A 17,941-nucleotide genomic window follows, 5' to 3' on the forward strand; every position below is an offset into this window, starting at 1 on the left:
TCTGTCCTAATTCCACTACTTAACACCTGTGTGACCCTGGGCCCGTTGCTTAGCCTCCCTGAACCTCAGTGTCCACATCTGTACAATAAGAGTACTAGGAGTTCCTTCCTCATAATGGCTTTTTTTTTCTCTTTTGGTTAAACACAAACATGTGAGTATAGCATCTGGCAAACAGTAAATGCTATAAGTCCCAGCAATAATGACAATAATCGTTGTTGTTTTTAATATCTGCCAACCTTATACATAGGGCTTCCCAGGTGGTGCTACTGATAAAGAACCTGTCTACCAATGTGGGAGGTGTAAGAGACACAGTTTCAATTCCTGGTTTGATCCCTAGGTCGGGAAGATCCCCTGGAGGAGGGCATGGCAGCCCACTCCAGAGTTCTTGCCTGGAGAATCCTATTGACAGAGGAGCCTGGTGGGCTATAGTCCACAGGGTCACAAAGAGTCAGACACGACTGAAGTGACTTAGCAGTTAACCTTCTATAGAAAAACAGACACTTTTCCCATTTTTATTCTTTGGCTAGTTGAACTCCTATCTCAGTATCAAGTTGAATGCATATCTCTTAGCCTGTCTAAATCCTCCAAATCGCGCGAGGCAGACCCAGCTCATGCACCACATTCTGGGGAGCTCTGTTTGACCACCACTAGCCTTCTCCTTCTAAGTTCCAGACACACTGCTCTGTACCTCTCACTTGGCGTCTAGCACACATACACCCCCTTGAAGCCTTGCTCATCTTGGCATGTGAATGCTCTGCTTGCTGAAGTGGACTGACAGGTGGGATCTTTCTGCTGTGGCAGCACTGGCCCTCGCGAGGTCGTGTGCCCCGTCCTGCACACCAAGGGTGTACGCCGCGCAGCACACACGCTGACATAAATTGATCAAGGACTTCTGACAGTGCTGATTACCTGATGACCATGTTGCCTTCACCAAGGGTCACGACGGTGGCTTCCGTGGCTTGCAGAGACATGAGTTTGGCGAGCGCTTCTGAGGTTTTGCTCTAAGAGACAACCAGAACGTGAAGTGTGAGCGACAGTAAGGCGAGCTGTGCAAACCCAGGCCGTCACTCACAAGGCTGGGGTTAGAGAAGACCCTGCAAGGAGAGGCTGTCCCTTGACACAGCCCCTCCGCACGTCTGCAGGCTTTCAGGATTGGTCTCACCCACTGTCCGGGGAGGGTTCGGTGCCACCAAGTCCTGTGGATTACATTTCAGGTGGAAGAAACAGTACCGTTTTCTTTTAGGTTCGCTCTAATTTTTTTAGGACCCAAGTTCCATTCTCTTACAGGACGCACTGGCATCTGGAACAAGGGTGGTAAGAACGGCACAACCCTGAAGTGGGAATGTGGATATCTAATCCAGGAAGCCACACGTCCGGTTATTTACCAAGAGACGATGTGACCTCTAACCCGAAAGCCAGGGTTCTTTCCACTGCACGAGGTGCCTGAACAAAGGCTTTTAATAATTAACCAGATTAGCTGGGATTTTAGAAGTAGCGACTGGTTTGGAGATTAGCGGCCAGGGCACCTAATTATATGTAGGTTTCACATTTCGTGCCCTTGACGGCGTAGCATGAGTAATTCTAACCACAGTGTTCAGACGAGCTGAGGTTTGTGCTACTGAGGGAAGAGTTCTGCCTTTAACCTGAGGCTGCAGTTACCTTCACCACGTGTTCCAGCCACCGCCCCAGGGCAATGAAGACAAAGAGCATGGGGGGCGTGTCAAAGAAGGTCACGGGGCTCCTCTCGGCCTTCTCGGCCACGGCCACCACCAGGATGATGAGGGAGTAGACGTAGGCGATGCTCGTGGCAAGCACGATGAGCACGTCCATGTTGGCTACCCCGTGTCTCAGAGATTTGTAGGCCTGGACGTAGAAGTACCAGCCGCCGAGGAACTGGAAGGTGGTGGGGGAGAGCGACAGTCGTGACGGGGCCTCTTGGGACTGCAAATACCCTGGGCTCACCCACGATGTAGACATCCCTTTGCCCTCCGGAACTGACATGTATGAAATATACTTCCTCACTCAGAGGACTTCTGGTCACAGGAGTAGATGCCCATGCGAGACCTTTAAGACCCGGAGGATTCGACCACGTAAAGGTCCATGGATGGTGAAGATGGTGAAACAGATCATGGTGCGTTCATACTGGGCACAGTGCTATGCGGTCCCTGAAGAGACCGCTGGTGTGAGAGATGTACCCAGTATGTGGTTGAATGAAAAAGCCAGTTATAGATCAGTGTGTCTAGTATAAGCCTGTTTCGGCTATAAAAAAGGCCTATGTCTGTCGTATGTGAATACAGATACACACAGACATATGCACGTAAATGTGTTTTTCCTACACAAATGAAGATCTGGAAAAAAACAAACTCAGCCTACAAATACTTGCCTCCAGACAGTCCTAATTAATATGAATTAATTCTAATATTCTAGTATTAAGCCTAATATTAAGTCAGGAGTTTTATTTTATATTCCAAAATAAATGGAAGGCATGTCTCCCACCAGAAACACAGCTAGTTCCTGAATGTGGTCCCCAAGGTAGACAAAACACGAGGGCTGTGCCCTTTAAGTTATGATTTCCCAGAATGATGTCTCGGTCATTCTAGACAAGATATGGAAGAGCAGCAAGAGCTCCAGGGAGGTCCAGCTACTGCTTCTAACTGTGAATTCAGCGGAAAAAAAGCAAACGTGCTACATTGGATCACCAAGCCTTGCCTCGAGGGGGCTTCTGTTCCTGGGCAGTCTGGTCATCTGTGAACTGCCCGTGAAGCCAGGTCCTTTCTCGTCCCCCCATGTTAGGCCCTTAGTGTCAGCCGTAAGATAGAAAAAAAATCAGCAACAGGCTGGGTGGTGGGGAAACAGGCAATGAAGAGGCACTTGGAGCAACTGACAGCATGCTAAGAGGACAGCAGCTGCTGGCCATACGCAGGCGTGCCAGGCAGGTGTGCCTCCTGCCAGCCCCCGATACGCACCTGGACAAAGGTGCACAAGATAAAGAAGATGAGATTCAGGATGGACAGTCCTGGGATGACGTTGTGGTCCAGGAACGAGGACTGGGATTCATGGCTGGGTATCAGCATATAGATCATTAAACCCATGACGGGGATGCCAAACACCAGGCTGCACAGGAAAGAGTTCTTCCACCTGGAAAGCAACGCAGCAACATGGACAGGTCAGGCTCCACCTGTCCCCTGGCTTCCAGGCTGGTCCCCTCCCGAGGACCTGGTTTGAGACTTGCCTCTGCCCCACGTCTGCGACAGACTACCAAGGGCTACAGTGAAAGCAGTGCTCGCTCCCTACACTGGCCATCTGAGGGGAAATCAAAGGTCTACATCTCCCTGCAAGCATGCTCCAGGGATGTTTAGACGTAGCCCTGGTCTGCCCGTGGCCGAAGTGGTACCTCCAATCTACAGGTGAGGCAACCAAGGCCCAGAAAAAGCTGAGAGTTCAGCCCCAAAGAGGCTGACCATCCTCAGACTATGGCCGCTACTGTTCTTTCTTCAAAACTCACACGTTAAGTGTTATCCAATCTGTTAGCCATCAGCCATAGGTAGCTATTTAAACTAAAATTAAAGTGAAGTGGAATTAAAAATGTATTTCCTGAGTCACAGTGGCTGCATTTCATACTGGGCAATGTAGACATATAGCGTTTCTATCATAGCAGAAGGTACCAAGGGACAGTACTGTTGTAAAGGATTAACATTACGAGGTAAAGGCGATTAACTCAGCAGAAGGTGCTGTAGGAGGCGGCGGCGGGAAGGGGGGTGGTGACAGGTGACAGGGACCCCGATTAGCACAGAATCAGGCAGGGAGGTCCGGGGAGAACTAGCCCCATCGGCAGAGCTACGGTTTATCCTTTCTGTTCTACCTACTGCTTTATTTCCACCTTGTGGTCCAAGTGATGAGCGTTGGGGATCCTCTGGGCCGGGGAGGCACGAAAGCCAATTTCCTTGTTATCAAAAGGAGGAAACAAGAAAGAAGGCACTTGGTTAAAACAGGCATCGGGAGAAAGCACTTTACATCTTTGGAAATGAGGTTAACCTACAACTGCCTTTGAGGACTCATGACTTCTGTCCCCACATCGCTCTACAGATGCTGTCCACAGTGACGCCTGCTCCTTCTGTCAGCAAAGGCAGTGGACGCTGGGAGGTGACTGAGCCTGACCCGAGCTACAGATGCCAAGTTACAAGCTTAGGATTTGTGAGTGAAAGACTCCCCAGTATCAGCTGGGGAGTTGGGCAGCGGCCACTGCTCCCTGCAGGATGAAACTGCAGGTCAGAGGTCACACCCCCGACCAAAGCCACAGCATCATCAAAAGTGCTGGATCCAGTCACAGGTCCCCCACCCCCAGCACGGGCTCTCCTGCCGAGCAGACCGTGCCTCCAACAGCATCTGTGGTTTTTTCAGGGATTATCTCGCCCAGGTCTTTGGCTGTCTCACTCCTCTCTTCCACCCTTCTCTGCCTTGTTTGATCTGATCACTAGATTTCTGATTCCCTTTATGAAATTACACAGAAAAAGCTGTCAGGAAATGTCCTGTCAGTCAGCACAATAGAAAGAGGAGCCCTGGGGACTCTGATGTTGGGATTTTATGCAAAAATTAAAAGTTACAGTAGGAGGAAGAGCATGTAAGGCCATCTAAAGACAAATCCTTCACAACTAATGCCGGCCTAGTTACATCAGGAAATGATGCCCCAGAGATGCAGGAATGGGGGCCAGACATTGGCAATATTCCCCGAGTAAAAACAAGGAGGGAACTACAGTGAGCTGGGTAGAAGCCAGCAGGGTGTTCTAAACAGGAAGTGGGGGAGACCTTCCCTGGTGGTCCAGGGGCTAAAACTCCAAGCTCCCAAAGCAGAGGGCCTGGGTTCAATCCCTGCTCAGGGAACTAGATCCCACATGCCACAACTAAGATTACACACGCTGCAGCTAAAAAAGGGATCCCACATGCCACTATTAACACCCAGCGCTGCCAAATAAATTATCTTTTAAAATAAATAAAAAGAAACAGGAAGGGTATTGGAGATACGCTCCAAGCTCCACCTGAACACTCCCCATCATTACTGCATCTGTCAACTTTCTCCCTCACCAGTGCCTTATCATCACCGTTCCATAAGACCTGCGGCATGGCAGAAACTGGATGCCCACTGAGCTTGGAGCTGGAAGATCTGGGTTTGAGTACCAGGTCTTGCAACCTTTAGCTGGGTGCGGGGGATCTAAGTCCCTGAACCTCTCTGGGGGATCTCTCTTCCTCATCTGATAAAGAAGCTGAGTTGTCTACCTCTAAGATTAAGGCACTATATCAACAGCAATAACAGTATTTGCTTGTCAAAGAGCTCTGCTAGGCCAGACAACAGACAACACCTCTCTTACACACACACACACACAAAGAAAAATTTAACACAACTTAAAGCCTGCTCTGAAATGTTTCATTTCATAAGCCACAGTCCCTGCTAAGCTTCACCATTAGTTGTTACGAGTTCATCTGGTTCAGTTTTTACTGTCTCAGCCCAGCCAGATCACCACTGACGCTCTGATACAGCACAGACCTGGGAGAGGATATGGAATGTCTGTGGACAAAGCGAGGAAAGAATGGGGTGGAGGTATATGTAACTGCGTTGAGCAATTTTCTAAAGGAGAAATGACTGAACTCTCCTGCTGCAAAGAAGGCCCAAACGCAGGGAAACTCTTACCAATACCAATAGTCCTTTCGTCGGCACATACTTGGCACAGGTGTAAATAATATTAAAAATTACTAACAGTCATTTTCTTTTTTTTTTTTTTTTTTGGCTGTGTTGCATGGCTTGTGGGATCTTAGTTCCTAGTCAGGGATTGAACCCAGCCAGGCCCTCCTCAGTGAAAGCACAGAGTCCTAACCCCTGCACTACCAGGGAATTCTCACAATTAGTCAATTTAACACCATGTACCAGGAATCCTGGTGATGCTGCTGTTTCTCAGGGACTACTTGAAATTAAAACAATCATGTCTTTTTCTTTCTCTTGTTGTTTAGTTGTTAAATAGTGTACAACTCTTTTGAGACCCCATGGACTGTAGCCCACCAGGCTCCTCTGCCCATGGGATTTCCCAGGCAAGAATACTGGAGGGAGCTGCCTTTTCCTTCTCCAGGGGATCTTCCCCACCCAGGGATCAAACACACATCTCTTGCAACTCCTGGATTAGCGGGTGGGTTCTTTGGCAATGAGTCACCTGGGAAGTCCACTTCACTGATTTTCAGTCTCAGATTATCTGATATTTACTAAACCCTCGTAGTTTATTTTAAAATAAGTCACCTATTTCCATGGGAAAATCTGAAGGATTTTATCAATATATTATACTAGCTGATCTTCTCTCTTTTTTTTAATTAGCCATATTTTGCTCATTTTTCTATGATGATTATAAATCACTGTTTTTAAAAAGGTGGGTGCAAAATTTTTTGGATGAATGACTCACCTCAATAAGTTTGACAATATCCCTCGGACCAATAATTTCAGGATCAAACTTCACATGGGCTTTGCTGGTGGCGAGAGCCACAGAGGCGTAGGTGATGCCGTCTGTCTTCCTGAGTTTGGACTCTATGTTGTGAACACAGGAGGCGCAGGTCATCCCCGTGATCTGCAGCAAAGGATGACAAAGATCCCACTGACCCAGGGTCCAGAGGACTCCATCAAAGGCATACAGGGAGCTGATTAACAGGCAGCCACAAGAACTCTGTCCTTCTTCCCAACGTGCAAGCCTCCAAACCCCCAGCACAAGATTTTAAGCCCAGACATTCCCGAGAGGCTTCAGGGAATATAACCAGTGGTTCCTCCCTACCTCAGGTACAGGAGACCAATCACTAAGTAGATGCAAGGACTGAGGCCTGACTCCCAGCTCTGCTAACAACGGACTTTCACAGCCCTGTCCTGGTTATCCATTTCTGCCACCCCAGGCTGTGTGCACCAGTGTGAGAAAGGAATTCCAAGTCAAGTGAGCCAGATGACTAACTCTTCTGAGTATCACTTCCCTGGTGGCTCAGATGGTAAAAGCATCTGCCTACAATGCGGGAGACCGGGATTCAATCCCTGGGTTGGAAAGATCCCTTGGAGAAGGAAATGGCAACCCACTTCAGTATTCTTGCCTGGAAAATCCCATGGACAGAGGAGCCTGGTAGGCTACAGTCCAGGAAATTGCAAAGAGTCGGACACGACTAAGTGATTTCACTTCTTCAATCAATGGTCAGCACTTCCCAGAAAACAAATTAAATACAGACATAAAATACCTGAGCACGTAATGACAATACAAATATCGATATCACTTAGTGTCTTAAAAAATAACATGCAATTAAAACAGAACAAAACATTGTTCCAAAGAATGTTTTCATCTTCCCCACTGTCTTTTTTTTTTTGGCCACACCACACAGCATGTAGGATCTTAGTTCCCCGCCCAGGGGTGGAACCCCTACCACCTGCATTGGACGCTTGGAGTCTTAACCACTGGACCACCAGGGAAGCCCCCCCAAATGACAGTTTTGTTCTAGATTTCCCACACCGTAGTCTGTGTAGAGACAAGCACCTCTGGACCTGGAGGTTTTCAGAGGGGCCCTGCTCCTGTCACCAGGGCTGATTCCGGCTGTAACCCATCGAGTGCTATACTGGGCCCCTCTGCACACACTGAGGCCCAGCCAGAGCGGAGGGTTTGCTCTACAATGAACACCACTTGTCAGGAGCTCAACGTGCCACTCATGTCCTCAGCACTCGTTCTTCAAACATTTACTCACCACTAACAGCAGGGACTAAACACAGCAAAGAAGAAAGACGCAGTCACTTTGGTAAACAGCATTACTCAACGCTTATGGATTCCTTCTAAGTCTCCCTCTATTTGTACAAAAGAAGCTTTGCACAGAAGTATTTGTGAACACACTATATGTGAAATACTAGACCCATCTGTTGTCGTCGATGATTTGTTGACGAATACAGCTGGTGACAGTGGGCAGACAGGAAACCGTGCCCCTACCCCGTCCCGCGCCTTCCAGCAGCGCTGGGAACAGCAACCACCCCGGCGTTCATCCCAGACTGAGCACCTGGGGACAATCTAGTCACCAGACACCTTCTAGATCCATTCTGTGCCTACAACTGAGCCTCTCCCCCTGGGATGGCTGCTGGCTGCCTCGCTTGCTAACATCCCATGGCCTGGACACCCCCCTGGCCTCCCAGCTACCCTCCCGGCCTCACGGGACGTGTTCAGATTTGATTCCCTTAAACCACCAAGCTCAGGATAGCCGCTGTCTCTAATCCCTCTTCCTCCCCCACCACTGCCTCCTCTCCTCCTGAAACCCTGGATGCATCCCTATGACTCTCTCTGACAGAGGACACTCCTTCACAAAATGAACAGGTCCTAGTTACTGGCTTCAAAGGAGAACCCAACAACGACAGGATATAAGCAAGATGGGCGAGCGTCCTGTTCGCAGCCCCGGCTGCAGTCAGAAGGCCTCCGAAGGCCGTCTTGGGCCTGCTCTGCCCAGCCCCCTGCTCCAGCCCAGCCACCGTGCTTACCATCAGCTCGAGGTCGCCATCCGAGCCCTTGTAGTCTTCCATCACTGCTGCCTCAAAGCCCAGGTCCTGGATGAGCTTTGCTATCTCCAGGGGCTGGATGACTTCTGGGTTGTACTTCACCTCCGCCTTTCCCGCCATCAGGGAAACCAGCACGGACAGGATCCCTGCAACCAGCGGGACACAGCTGGAACCCTCCGGGCCAGGCCTCTGCGAGATGATGAGCTCAACACAAGCCAGCAGAGGAAGACCTCTGCCCCCAGAAGTTTCTAGAAGAGTGGTGCTCACACTTGGCTGGGCGTGAGGATCACCTGGGGAGGAGCGCTAACGGTCATCGTACCTGGCCCTTCATGTTAGGCACTCAGTCGTGTCTGCCTCTTTGCGACCCCATGGACTGTATCCCGCCAGGCTCCTCTGTCCATGGGATTCTCCAGGCAAGAATACTGGAGTGGGTTGCCAGGCCCTCGTCCAGGGGATCTTTCCCACCCAGGGATCACACCTGAGTCTCATTACGTCTCCTGCACTGCAAGCAGGTTAAGGCTCTCCTGGGGGTTCTAATGGACAGCCAAGCGTGAGAGCCACCTTTCTAGAACCACGCTCCTCACACATTACTGGGCATACGAATCACCCGAGGACCTGGTGAAAGCACAGACTCTGGCTCAGTGGGTCTGGGGTTCGCCCTGGGGGTCACCCCAGCAGGGGCAGCTTTGAGTCGGGTCCTAGGAGACACTGGTGAGGATGTACACCTCAAAGCAGGGGACGGAGTCTGCAGCTGGCAACTGCTGTTACACCAAGGAGGTTCTTTTTTCCTCCACTTTCATACACAGGAGAAAAACATAATTTTCAAAAGTGGTTTTCCTTACTCCTTTTCCATTTTCAATTGCTTTCAGGAACGTAAAAGAAATCCCACGGACTATCTTGCTACCGCTATTGCTCATTAATAGTTTAAGGGAGGGAGGTCCTGTCTTCCGCCGAGTGAAAAAAATAAATAAAAAATAAAATAGTATGTAATTTCATTTGAAACAAAATTGTTTAAGGGGGGGGAAACCTCATTCAAGTAAATGAAAGGAATGATGTGCTTTAGAAAGAACGTCATAAGGGATAAAATGATAGATTCAGGTGAGGAAGAGAAACACGGGCCTGTGAACCACAGGGTAACTTCCGAGCGACCTGCCCAAGGGTGACAGGTGAGCGCCAGGAACACCCCAGTTTGAGAACCATCCTCTAGAGCTTCAGGAAACCGCAGGCGTGGTGAGCGGGAGGCCACAAGGAGCCGCAGGAGACAGAAGGTGACCCTGGAGGCCAGCAGAGTCATGGTTCAGACATTCTCCAAACACAAAACTGGGACAGGATTTTCATTCTCCTTTCAGGCTTAAGAAACCAGATGGCCAATGTTGTTTGGAGGACAAAACTTTGGAGTTTTTACAACTCTTTATGATTTACGGGGCCAACAGGGCAGAATATTTGAAACTGGAACTTCTCCACAAAATATAGGTTATTGATGATGTATTTGGCAGTAAGAGGCTTTGGAAGGGAAAACCACAGACGGCTACCAAGACAAGCTAGGTGGGGAGGCAACTCATGACTGCACCTTGACCTCTAAGCCGGATTCCCCATGGCTAACTCACTCAGAGATCCATTTTATCTCAAACTAAATACTCCTTAAAGGACAGAATGCCAACTGCTCCGGAACATTAGAGAAACATCTATCCTCTAACATACAGTGAACATGCCACCAGATTATCAGTGTGTGCGAAGTCATGTCCGACTCTTTGTGACCCCATGGACTGTAGCCCACCAGGCTTCTCTGTCTGTGGGATTCTCCAGGCAAGAATCCTAGAGTGGGTAGCCATTCCCTTCTCCAGGAAGATCTTCCCAACCCAGGGTTCGAACCCATGTCTCCTGCATTGGCAAGTGGGCTATTTACCACTGAGCCACCAGGGAAGGCCCACCAGATTATCAGGGCTCCTGATAAACGTGGTCAGTAGAGATGCCAAAGGGCGCACACACCGCCCCACGTTGCTAGCTGCGACGCCCGGCAGTCTGCACGACCGCCGGACAGCAGCACTCCAGGCGCGGAGCAGTGGGGGCCGCTTACCAGGTTCCTTCTGCAGGCTCCTCTCTATGTTGGACACACAGGATGCACAGGTCATGCCTGAGATCTGCAGGAAGCACTTCTTTGGGGCCGCTGTGCTGGAGGCCGGCAGGGACTTGGGCAACTGGCGGGGGACGTGGTTAGTATGGAGCCCCCCTGGCTGGGGAGTGCCCCCCTGCACGGGCACAGGTGCGCCAGCCGCCGCGTGCCCCACGGCACTCCCAGTGCTGTGGTTCCCAACGAGGTTGCTGGAACAGTTTTCTAGGACAGAAGGTCAGAAATCATTCAAATTAGGAACCATTCAAACTGGAAGAATGAATAATATTTTTCTGGAACAGGAGGGTCAAGCCTAACAATATTCAGGTCAAAGTTCATGGAGAAGATATGGGCGGGGTTAGGGGGAGAACTGGAGTTCTCATCACTGAATCTCTCTCTCCACAGGCAGACGGAGACACGATTCCACACGTAGGAAAACACACCAATACTGCAAGGATGGAATGTTCTGGGTAGACAAATGCTCTAATGGATGATGACAATAAGAGCAGTGATAAGAACTCACCAGGCACCCCACCCTGTTAAGAACACATATGGCCTCCTTTAACTGTTAACATAGCCCTGTGGCAAATACTGCTACTGATTCTATTTTACAGATAAAGAAACGAGCTATAAGAAATTAAATACTGTGCCCCAAACCCCTCAGAAACCAGGGAATAGAGCTTACACATCTGGACTGTCTTTTAACCACCATAGCATCCTGGTTAACAGAGGTCCACTCCCTTCCCTCCGAGAATCAAACTGCCCCAAACACCCTAACTGAGCTGCTGGCCCTTCCCTCATCACTCGTCTACGTCCTCTATACATTCCGGGCAGGAGCCCTTGGTCAGCTGTACCCACTGTGAACGTGGGCTCCCAGCCTGCGGTTTGCTTTGTCACCCTCATGTAATGGTATCTCTTTTAATACAAGAAGCCCTTGATGTGAATGAAGTCCAATGTACAGTCAACTAAACCAACTTCAGGGGTGATGCATTCTTTCCTCAGTTAATGGACATGTCTACCTCAACACTGAAGATATTCACCATGTTTTCTTCTAGCTCTGGTTTCTTCACTGAGCTCTGTTATCTTACATGAAGATCTACATTCAGGTCACTGAATGCTCCACATTAACTCCTGTGTAGATCTGAGGTGATGGTCAAGGGTAATTCCTTTCTGCTTGGATTTCCAGTCGTCTGGCTCCAATACTGAAAAGGCCATCCTTTCTCCGCTGAGTTCCAGGGATCAGGGAGCAGACATTTGCCCACCACACATGTATAGACGGATGTAACTAAGCATCCACCAGATCAAGATACAGAGCGATTTCATCGTTCTGGAAAGTCACACTTAGGCGATGACACAAAATACCCATGAAGAGTATGTAGAAAAGAAGGACATCATTTGATGATGAACTCTCATTACTTCAAAGTCCACAGCCGCTACAATAGAAGCTCATTTTCTGGAAAGTGCTAGAATTAACTTCCCCTCACTTGGAGTGCAGTTGATGGACACTTTCAGCACCTTCAGTGAAGACTGCCCAGTGCTCCGGCCTTAGAGGCCCTCCACCTTCTGGATGCAAAGACCATCACCTCACCTGGCACAGCTCTGCTCTCCTGGACCTTGTCCTTCAAAATGACTTCACCTTTGGATCTCAGGCTCTTAACATTCAACCTCCTACTCCTAATCCACCAAACCCTCCTGCCCCTTTCCATCACCACTGTCTGGATTCACTTGCCTTTCTATTCAAATACTGTGGTCAAGTTTCACTAACATTCGTGCTATTCTCCAACACAGAGGTCTAATTCAACTAAATTCTGAGCTTCTGGAGACTGCTAAAGAAGTTTAAATAAACGAACAAAAATTCAAGCCAGCCTATGCTACTGGGTCCTTTATGCCAACCCTGAGTGGGCGTATACATTGATTTGGCTTTCTGGAAATCTACTTAACTGTATTATCAAAAATGGTACCTCTAACTGTTTGGTACTTAGTAGTGCACAATAAATATTTGTGATGGAATGAAATAAGGCTGATATCCTGTGACCCAGCAACTATGCTTTCAGATATTTATCACTTATGAGTCTGTGCAAGGAGAAACAAATCATGTGGTTAGATGACTGTCCTCAAGAAACCCCTGGTCAATTTAGAGAGACCGAAAAAAATACAAATAATGCCTTTTTAGCATGTAAGTGGTTTTAAAAGACAGTCATCAGCACACTTACAGTTTATCCTAAATTAAGCCTGACAGGTAAAATACAGGACGCCCAGATAAAACTGAATTTCAGATAAACAAGGGTTTGTTTTTTTTTTTTTAGTATGTCTCAAATACTGCATGGGACATACTAATTCTAAAACATTTTGCATTGTTTATCTGAAATTCAAATGCAAACTAGGTGTCTCAGATTTTTATTTGCTAAATCTGGCACCCTAAGTACCTCTTGGGCTAAACATAATTCTCATAATTCTGGCCAATCAAAACCCCGCTTTTCTCCCCAGGTTTACTTTTTGTCGAGTTCAATTATTCTGGATTATATAGTTCAAGGCAAATTTCTTTTTACTGCTACGAACTTGATTCCACTGTTGAAAGACTTTAAGCCTCATGCAAACAGAGCAGACAGCCACTCCACACTGCATGTCTCACCTTCTGAGTACAGGATTTACTGTCCTACTCTTTTCCTTACTGATTTTTGTTTAAAAACAAAAACTCCTTCCTGAAACTTGGTACAAAGACAAAGCACAGGGTGGGGCCTAGTCCCTCCTCATGACTCACCTGCTCCCATCAGGGGTGTGTGTTCAGGGATCGGAGCCCCCCTGAGGCCCCCACCCCCGCCGTCTAGGAAGGGCTCCTCTTGGGGGGGTGAGTGAGAGTGAGCCATGAGGGGCGGGGGGGTTGTGGCCGGGTTTGTGCCATCTCCCATGGCTCACTCCCACCCTCCCCTCCGAGAGGAGCCTTCCTACCACCACCGAGCCCCCCATCTCACCTGGCCCACCCCTGCAGCCCAGCATGGCTTCCCCTTCTCGCTACCACACGAGCTCTCCGGGGGCTACGCCTCGCTGCCCAGCGGCCCGCAGCTCACACAGGCCTGGCGAGGGGCAGAAACACGAGAGGTGCCAGGACATCGTGCAGGGCTCCCGTGCAAGGGAAGTGGAGGGGACAGCAGCAAGCGAGTGGCTGGCGGGTCAATGCGAGGGGGCTTGGGGATGGCCACCACCCAGGAAACCGTCTACTGACGAGGTGGCAAGGCCTGTGGGCACCTCACTTTGTGAAGGCTGCCTTGTCCCCCTCCTCTCACAGCCGTGGCTGGTGGCAGGGGAAAGGAATCATCATCCCGCCCTTTCCTTTATTCCCACTTCCAACAGAATGGGCTCCAAGGGCTGAGACCAAGGTGCGGTTGTCTTTATTATTCTGTTCTGTTCAGCAGAGAAATCTCTGAGTAAACGAGGATGGCTCCTTTAGAGAGAGGAGGGCCAGGTGTCCCCACAGTATGCTTTTTACAAACAACACAGGATCAGTGTTCTCTTCAGTAAAGCAGCCAAAAATCCGAGGAACTCAGCACTGAGTCCCAGTGACCTGAGAGGCAACACAGAAACACCCGGGAATTCTAGCTCCTCGATCCTGACAACTGGCCCACCGGGTTAAGTTGCAGAATTGTCAGCTCGGTGGACCCGGGAGGCAGGGAGCGTGGCTCACCTGTCCAAACATGCAGGGACCACATCGCAAGATGAGAGAGAAAGGAGACGCCCCCAGGGAGCCCTCACATGCATCACCACATACCAGCCAGGATGGAGGCCTCGAATCCCATGTCCTCCACCGCGGCTCGCAGTTCTTCTGGGTGAGTTCGAGATGGATCGTAGAGAATCACTGCAGTCCCTTCGGCCAAAAAGACTGAGATCTGGTGCACGCCTGCCCTCTTGGAGATCAGGCCTTCGATGGACTGGACGCAGGACTTGCAGGTCATGCCGGTGATGGCCAGCATCACAGTACAGGGGGTGCTGGGTGCCGGGGGGTTCCTGGGGTCTGGCCCACTCCCTTCCGCCCCATGGGGAAGAGAGACTTTGAAGTTTCCAGGAGGCAGGGCCTCAATGGCCCTCCGCAGGGCCTCTGGGGAGACGAGAGCAGGGTCGTACTGGACTCGGGCAGTGCTGCTCTCCAGGGACACGTGAATACTCTGAACCCCGGGGAGCCGGCCAACATTGTCTTCGATGTTCAGGACACAAGATTTACAGTGCATTCCATCCACTCTCAGCTGCAGGGGGACCCCCTGGCCCCCCGGGGTCTCAGAGTTATTGTCATTCTGATTAATGGGAGCCGGAGGGGCCGCTGGGAGGGTGCTCTGGAGCCGTCTGACGTCTATGGGTCCCAGGCTCACGGGGGCCACCTTGTTCTTGATGACGGCTTCAAACCCCATGTCGGTTATGTGGTCCCTGAGGTCTTGGGGTTGGATAAGGTAAGGCTGGTAAGTGATGACTGCCTCCTGGTTGCTGAGCGAGACGCGGACCCTCACGACGCCCTGCAGTTTCCCGACCTTGCCTTCTATGGAGTTGACACAGGACTGGCAGGTCATGCCCTCCACCCGAAGCTTGACCACAGCCTCCGAGGCAGGTGAGACCCTGGAGGGCCAGGAGGTGGCCTTTCCCTCAGCCATGCTGGCCTGGAAGCCCATGTCTTCAATCTGATGGCAAATCTGCATCAGACTTACCACCGAGGGCACGTACCTCACCTCAGCACTGCCCTGCTCCAGGGAAACCTTAATGCTCACAATGCCTTTCAAACTGGAGATCCTGCCCTCGATGGACTTGACACACGACTGGCAGGTCATGCCCACGATGCTGATGGTGCCGGTGGCCGTCTGGGAGTGGGGCACACCATCCAGGTCATCCTCATAGCCATTGTTGTCAAAGGCAAAGCTCTGCTTCATTGCTGGCTGGGAAAGCTTAGACAGGATCTAAAAGGAAGAGAAGGAACATTTTTTATCCTTCAAATGAAATGTTCTCTAAAATCTCCCAGCTTGTCCGGGCCCTGAGAAAATGGAAAACAATACAGCTGGTGTCCAAACATCCCAAGAAGACAAGAACATCAAAAGATACTACTCATCAAATGAATGGGCTTCCCTGGTGGCTCAGTAGTAAAGAGTCCACTTGCAATGCAGGAGATGCAGGTTCAACCCCTGGGTCAGGAAGAAGCCCTGGAGAAGGAAATGGCAACCCACTCCAGTACTCTTGCCTGGAGAATGCCATGGACAGGGGAGCCTGGTGGGCTACAGTCCATGGGGCCGCAGAAGAGTTGGGACATGACTAAGCTTCTAAACAATGACAATAACAGACATCAAATGAAAGGATTCAGAGGGGTTCCTTCCAGCTCTGACTTTCTGTGATTCTGAACCCAGAAGTCAAAAGCCCACCGTGGTGAGATGTTTTTCTACCATGGATGGAGTAAAGGTTTCCGCAGGAAAGGAGACCAAGATGGGACTGACAGACACGGGACAGGCATGGCCAGTCTGGACAGAGGCAGAGAGCACAGAAGAAGGGTACAAGTCCCTCGAGACCTTCCTGACTCCAGTCGACACCTGAAACCTCCCCACTGGACTTGGTCATTTTAGCTCACATTTCGGAGGTCCTGCTGGAATGCAAATACACAAGATAGCCAACACCCTAATTCTGCCTCTCTTTCTAGGTGTGTCCGTCTCATGCTTTTAGCAGGGGTTAGATTTAACGACCACCAGGCACATGTTCCGAGTACAGACCTCCCAGCCCGTGGGGTCAGACCACGGTGCCTGTGACCAAGGGTCAGGAAGGATGCTCCTTGAGCTCAGCGGTGCCCAGAGGACCAAGGGAAGCGGGACGGGGACAGCTGGAAGAACAGGAAGTCAGGCTGAACAAGGCACTTCTCGGAGCTGCCTCCACAGAGTCCCTGCCCCACAGGGACCTCTGTAGTTATTACTCAAAATGACACATGCTCCACCAAACTAAAGGGACTCATTTTTTTATTTTATCATGGCTCAAGTATAATTTCCTGATATCTTCTCATGATGTTGTGGATTTAGAAATTTCCTCTTCCTAAGATTCCAGCCTCACCACTCTCTTAATTAGATATAGTTTTTATATCAGTACTATTACCTGCTTCAGACATTTGGGCACAGGACTTTATATATGGTACTTGATTATAAAAAAAAAGTATATGTCATTAGGCACCTATATAGCCCTGCTCATCTTCAGCTGAAATTCCGTTATGTGAACTGATCTTCTCTGTCCCTGTGTATAAAATGCAGATCTTTTCAACTGAACTGATCTTCTCTGTCCCTGTGTATAAAATGCAGATCTTTTCAACTTCAGCTTTTGAGTAGCTTAACAAGATGAAAATTTAAATCTCTTGAAATAGATTATGAATGTTTATTTGTATATCCATAGAGGAAATCATAAGCTAGTTTGGGATTAATAATTACAAGGAATTGGGTTTTTTTTTTAAATATTTTTAGCTAAGTCACTACAGTGTTGGACCCTCTGCAACGCCATGGACTATAGCCCAACAGGCTCTTCTGTCCATGGGATTCTCCAGGCAAGAATACTGGAGTGGGTTGCCATGCCCTCCTCCAGGGGAATCTTCCCCACCCAGGGATCGAACCTGCGTCTCTTATGTCTCCTGGGTTGGCAGGGGAGTTCTTCACCCTTAAAATCTAGTGTTTCGGTTATCTGACTACATAACAAATCAAACCTAGTGGCTTACAATGACTGCTCACAATTTTTCAGTTTGGACAGGTTTGGCAAGAAACACTCATCTCTGCTCCATAGAGCATCATCTCGGATGGCCTGGATGGGGCTGGGAACTATCTTCCAAGAAGACAGTGCATTCAAGACAAAGCTGGCAAGTTGATGCTGGCTGCTGTTGGCAGGGTTCTCTTTCATGTAGCCTCTCTCCATGGCTAGGCTGGCCACCTCACAATTGGGGTTTTCTGGGCTCTGAGAGGGAGTGTCACAATAGTAAGCATTCCTAGAGAACAAGCACTTACCAAGCCTCTGCCTGCATCACACTTATTAATCCACCATTGGCCAAAGCTGGTCACAAGGCCAAGCTTGGTCAATACAGCAGAGAATTACATTAAGGGTTTATATACAAGGAGGTGGAGTTCACTGGGAAGGTCACCAAAATAAACCCATCACAGCATGTTAGTGCGACTGAGAGGGAAAAAGAATAGTACGCACACAGATGTTTATGTATGTACGGAGTTATCTCTACAAGAAGGTGTTGGCATTGAGTTTGCGGATGGGCAGCTGAAGGGGTCAGGTAATTGGGGTCAGGC

General features: G+C 49.5%; 1 protein-coding gene across 6 annotated transcripts in view; it reads right to left on the reverse strand.

The window, feature by feature from the left end:
- Window positions 1-17,941, reverse strand: part of ATP7B (ATPase copper transporting beta) — a 77,466-nt gene that overhangs the window by 19,216 nt on the left and 40,309 nt on the right. For all 6 annotated transcript variants that reach the window (XM_065901828.1, XM_065901827.1, XM_065901829.1 and 3 more), the window contains 8 exons: window positions 14,419-15,589; window positions 10,620-10,877; window positions 8,525-8,688; window positions 6,444-6,605; window positions 3,867-3,943; window positions 2,967-3,138; window positions 1,660-1,893; window positions 910-1,001 (listed from right to left, as the gene is read on the reverse strand). In XM_065901828.1, the coding sequence (XP_065757900.1) occupies window positions 910-1,001; window positions 1,660-1,893; window positions 2,967-3,138; window positions 3,867-3,943; window positions 6,444-6,605; window positions 8,525-8,688; window positions 10,620-10,877; window positions 14,419-15,589 (2,330 nt within the window). The remainder of the gene's footprint in view (window positions 1-909; window positions 1,002-1,659; window positions 1,894-2,966; window positions 3,139-3,866; window positions 3,944-6,443; window positions 6,606-8,524; window positions 8,689-10,619; window positions 10,878-14,418; window positions 15,590-17,941) is intronic.

This window comes from Muntiacus reevesi, chromosome 11 (genome assembly GCF_963930625.1).
Source record: "Muntiacus reevesi chromosome 11, mMunRee1.1, whole genome shotgun sequence".
Taxonomy (NCBI): Eukaryota; Metazoa; Chordata; class Mammalia; order Artiodactyla; family Cervidae; genus Muntiacus; species Muntiacus reevesi.